This window comes from Abrus precatorius, unplaced genomic scaffold (genome assembly GCF_003935025.1).
Source record: "Abrus precatorius isolate BTA unplaced genomic scaffold, Abrus_2018 Scaffold3, whole genome shotgun sequence".
Classification (NCBI taxonomy): Eukaryota; Viridiplantae; Streptophyta; class Magnoliopsida; order Fabales; family Fabaceae; genus Abrus; species Abrus precatorius.
In genome coordinates, this window is record NW_020874373.1 from 11,360,037 (window position 1) to 11,365,463 (window position 5,427).

The 5,427-nt window shown below is 35.7% G+C and overlaps 1 protein-coding gene across 2 annotated transcripts; it reads right to left on the reverse strand.

Moving 5' to 3' along the window:
- Window positions 1-517: 517 nt before the first annotated feature.
- On the reverse strand, window positions 518-5,206 carry LOC113863079 (protein FATTY ACID EXPORT 1, chloroplastic). Of its 2 annotated transcripts, none has more exons than XM_027496491.1 (6): window positions 4,976-5,206; window positions 2,945-3,182; window positions 1,520-1,687; window positions 1,346-1,392; window positions 1,229-1,269; window positions 518-1,096 (listed from the first exon to the last, which is right to left on the reverse strand). In XM_027496491.1, exons 1-6 carry the CDS (start codon window positions 5,084-5,086, stop codon window positions 1,006-1,008), a joined length of 696 nt encoding a protein of 231 aa, XP_027352292.1. In that variant the 5' UTR covers window positions 5,087-5,206; the 3' UTR covers window positions 518-1,005. The 2 variants fall into 2 exon arrangements, with proteins under 2 accessions (XP_027352292.1, XP_027352293.1); XM_027496492.1 differs by having other exon boundaries at window positions 2,945-3,200; window positions 4,976-5,156.
- Window positions 5,207-5,427: the final 221 nt, after the last annotated feature.

Here is a 5,427-nt window from a genome sequence, read left to right on the forward strand (position 1 = left end):
GTATCAGTGATCGATTGCTTAGAGAGACTCAAAGGAAACACCTGAAGACTACATGTCTAGTTGCCAATCTAACAACATCTGGGATATTGGTACACACACACACACACACACACACAAGCCTAAAATCGTGGCTAAATCAAGCAAATATAAGGGATAAGAGTGTTTAGTGTTAGAAAAACAGTAAGTGTAGGATAATAAGATTTCAAAATATGAAACCATAAGAGAATGTAGTATAATTCATCCTAGTTTTTTTCTGGTTTTTTTCTAGTTTGTTTCTGTTTTTTAGTATAGTGCCTGGCCCGTTCGGTCATTTCAAAGAGGGAAAATAAAAAGATGCAAGTAGATGCATATTGATTGTGGAAGTGATTTATATTCTTAATTTTTCTTGCTCCTTTTGTCTATTAGTGTAGCTCACCACAATTTTTTGTCCTCACATTGGGATTCAGAAGTATATTCTCACTTATATTTTAAAAGGAAAATGTTAGTAAGTTATGATTTGAATGATGAATGAACGTCACAAACCACCAAGGCATCAGTCAGTAGACTGGGGAACACATTTTCTTCATATCCTAGTGCAGTATAGCATAAGCTATATTCTCCATCGGCATGAATCACGAAAAGGCGTGACCTTGGGCCTAGGATTCAATTTCATCTCAATGACCCTAAACTACGGACCTCAGGAAGGGACTCTCAGAGCAATCTAAATGCACGTGTACTTGGTACCAAATTTCACCCTACCATCTAAATGCATGTGCCATGTATCAAGAGTATCGAAACAACATACCTGTATCAAGCAAATCAGATTTTCCATCAAATTTCATATTATTAGTCTATAAACCACTAAATACCTTGGAATTTAATGCAATAATCACATTCGCACCTCATGGCTGACCTACTTTCAAAAGCAACTTAGCCAAACTAGCTTACAACCTTATTTCAATTCACAGAAAAATAAGAAATCATATCCCCCATGTTTTATAGGCTAGCATAACCTTGAGTATCTCATTATGCAATGCTGGCAGATGGCTTCAATTTCTTAGGTGGGGGGTTTCCTCCAGAGAGAAGCACATAAAAATAGAAGCAGAGCATTGCAGAACTGCAAACAAAATTTCAAGCAGCCATAAACAAGTCAGACCAAATTCAGTTCAATCTAGCACACCAAAGGAAAAAGAACAATTATCAAAGACCAAAATAGAAATAAAAGGTTAGAAATCACGGACTGAGAGACCTTATAATAGCATTGAAGCCAGTTGGAAATAGTTTCTTTGCCTGCATTCAGAAAGCAAGTGTAACAATTAAATGAGGCACAACACAAAGACAGCCTTTGTCAAAATAGATGTACTACCAATGAGTAGCTCTGGAAGTTCTTCCAGATAAGAACCCCTGCCAATGCTGCAAAATAAGGAAACAATGTCAAAAGATTGAATAACAATTATCCAAATAACATTATGCTGAATCCTTTTAAATTTCTTTCCATTTTATTCCAAGACCTATGATGCTTAATGCTGGAGTTGTATACCTGCTTGTCCTAGAATAAATGGTAAGCTAGATTTTCCTTGCCTCCAAACCTTCAAGCTAAGGGTACTGAGGAACAGTAAAGCACCACCAAAGAACACACCACTGCTTAGTGTTGCAGGACTCCGTGAGAAAAGGAATCCAATAATCCCTCCTGTTAAAACAAATCCACCTACAACAAAAGACAAAGATGACTTATAGTGTCTTAAAATTGGAGGTGGAAAGGGAGGGGGCAGGGGTGCTTTCCTAATAGCCTATGGCATAAATTTTCTTTTACAGCACTTAAATAATGCATCACATTTTCATATTATGGATGTAACAAGTCACAAACCCAAGATGACCTACAAATTGTATACCCTGTTCAGCACAATATTCCATTTTAAACAACCAGACAGATATAGAAGTTTAATAAGCCATAATCTAACACTTGATTTCATAAAGCGTTTCTGAGGTATATCAATTCAATTTATCCTTCAACGATCTTTCACTTAATTTACAACACATTTTGAACAGAAAGTACAATTGTTCTCTATTCTATTCCCTTTCACTAAATTTAATTTCAACTTGTAATAAACAATAGGTCAAGGTCCATCATAAATTGGGTTGATCAAAGGCGATAGAAATTCAATAAGAAAAAGACAGTATCATAGAATTTAATGGTAGAAAACAAACACAACCATGATCACCAAAGCCTATGGCTCCTACAAGATTACCATGATCAACGAATGAAAATCCAGCTCCTCCTAGCAGAAAACAAAATCTCAGCCTATCTCCCATTCATGCTCCCCCTTACACCATATACTTTTTTCCCGTAACTAACTCATACCTTACATTTCCTTTTCTACCATCTCACTTTTTCTTTCTCACATACACCCTCCATGCTTTGGACATGTCCAAGGGATCCAACAACTGGTCATTTGGGCCAGCAGCTCCATCAATACGAGAGTTAGAAAAGAAGCACAGGATAACAACCTCTAGAATCTATTACTGTGAGTTAGTTGTAATTTTGTTACTGAGTTAGTTCCAATTCTGCAAGGTTGTTAGTACTAATAAATAGGAGAAGAAAGGAATTTGCGGGGGAAAGTTCCCAGTCCCTCAAATGCCAAGGGTTGTATGTATTTCAGGTGACCCACCATTGGGTGGTGCCGGGAAGTTTTTGTTGATTCAATAACACAGCATTATTTCTACCAGTTCTATCAGTAAAGAGAAAAATCTAACACGTTCTATCAATTTATAGGCAATAAAATGCAGGAGTGTCTACTAGATATAAATTGCCAACAATGTCCCATTATTATTTTTTTCTAGATTTACAATTAAAGGGACTAAAAGAGCAATTACACCAAACATTCATCCACCAACAGAGAAATGCATCGTAACTTAACAGTAAAGTCAACTAAAATGAAAATTACCTAAACAAGGTAATACTTACCGAAGGGAATGCCTAAACAAAAGTCATGAATTTTTGCAGTCTTTTTCGTTTGACCAACAGCTTCCCGTGTAGCCTCTCCAAACCCTATTTTTTCGTTGTCAAGAGCTTCATTTGTTGAATATGAATTCTGCTTTTCTTCGACATGCTTGGACACCTCAGCTGCATAACTTATTGTGTTTTTGGAATCAGAACCAGCAGTATCTGTGCCATGCCTCTCCAGACACATAACAACTGATAACTATATGAGACATGCTTCCTGTTTAGTATCAATATCAAATACTTGCACTAACAAAGTTTGATTGAACAAAAATATATTATGCTGTTATTCAGGACTGTTCATAGCATCAAGAAGGTCAACAGTTGAAGGAAAGCAAGGTGGGAGGGCAGATTCATACTCAACTCAAAAGGAAGTAAGTCAAGTGGAACATGGATGATAGACATGGAAACACACACAAAGTAGAGGTGGGTAAAAGAACTGTAAACCAAACCAAATTGTTAAACCGATCCAAACTGAAACAGGAGAAAAAATGTATCCAACAAACCAACATTGTACCAATTTGGTTCTTTTGCAGTGAAGTAGTTCAATTTAATTATCAACAGTTGACTGAATTGTATCTAGTTCATTTTTAAAGGGATGCAGAATCAGCTTCAAACTTTTTATTCTTCTCTTCATCTCATTGCAATATGTTTCTTCCTAATTGTCACTGAATCAAAGCTGAGCTGTCATTTATCATTCAGTGGACCAAATTTTCAATTCTCTCCTGATCTCTTTGATCCTATAAGTTGCCACTCACACATTCAGCTGTTTTGAAGCCAATATCACTTGGTAAGTTATTGCCAACATTCAAGCATTTGAAGTGGCCATTGTTGCTGATCAGCTGTTAGAAGTTTCCATCATGAACTGATACTTATATTTTGTTGAATAAAGTGGAGAATGCATGATTACTTAACATGGGGATTCACTGCAAATACTAGCTTAGCTCACTATTGCTGGGATAATGGTCTACTTCTTCATATCCATCGTGCTTGACATTAATCATTGTGTTCTTGAGTTCTATTTTCATCAATCCCCACAAGTGTTCATCCATTCAGTCTTACAAGGAACACATCAACTGTATTTTTATGATCATATAACGGTAAAGACTGCATTTTTTTTTTTTCAGTTTTCACCACGTTTTAATTGTCAGTCAGTCTATTACTTACTCTTGAAAAAAGATTGTACCAAGTTTTATAAGTTGAAATTACACCAGTTAACCAAACTAAAATAAACTGGAACTGATTGTCTTATAACTGAACCCAATTGTTTTCTCCAGATATTTGCAATTCAGTTTTGATTTTCCGTCAAGACCACACCACGCCCAACCCTCACATACAGACAAACAGACATTCAAATTTCAAAGTCATAGATCCGTATATATAAACCGCATCATATGAAGGACGCTCCTCACAAGATTTCTGGTAATTCAAAGAAAAGCATCGCCAACGGTAACAACAGGCAGAGTTTTCATTTTCTACATTAAGTTCCTAAACATAATGGGTTTACGTCAATTCTTCTTTTCAGTAATCTGGTGTGGAATGAACACAAGGTATACAAATCCTGTGACTAAAAGAAACAAAATCAGAAAACCAACGGTATGAACACAAAGCATCATCTCCAACACTAACATCGCATTCGGGAAAAACTGATTATGAAGAAATAACTTTCTTTTAACTTCATCATCAGAACTCTGGAAATAAAACACTATTATTTCTAATTTTCAAAACAAGCTAATCCAAATAAACATGCACTAGTTAAGAAGTGAAACAAAAAATCCTAATTAAGACACTAGGAGGAAAAAAATAACAATATGAAGAGAGTGTAATTGTAATGCCTCAATGGACATAAGCAGTAGTTTAGATCTATGAAATATGAAGAGAGTAGCGTACACGATGCACGTAATTGTGGCTAAAGACAAACCCTAATGAATTGAAAAGATGCTGAGAAGAGACAAAGAAGTAATTAAGAAAAAGAGGAGAGAGAGTGCGGTTGACCTTGGAACGAAGAGAAGGGGATGGAAGGAAGCGCCTCTGGAGGTGGAGGGTGCGATGAATGGCGGAGAAGCACCCTAACTGAGACATCGCCATAGCCGTAGCTCCACCCATCTCCTCCCTTTGCTTCACTGTTTTAATTTTCAGTCGCCACAAAGCTCTTTAATGGGGTAGACCGGTCAACGGTTCCGCCAACCGCGACCTGAACGGCTTGGTGTATAAAATTTGAAGAAGAATTAATCAGCCAAAATATAATAACTAAAATATAATTCTGAATATATATATATATATATATATATATATATATATATATGGACAGTTACAGTTTTTTATTTTGAAAAAAAATATTAATAATTATAAATAATTGTATTTTTTTCTTATGTTAACAAAAATTGATTCTTATCATGTCTATAAAAAATTTATTATAAGAGACCAAAAAATAATCTTTATATTTC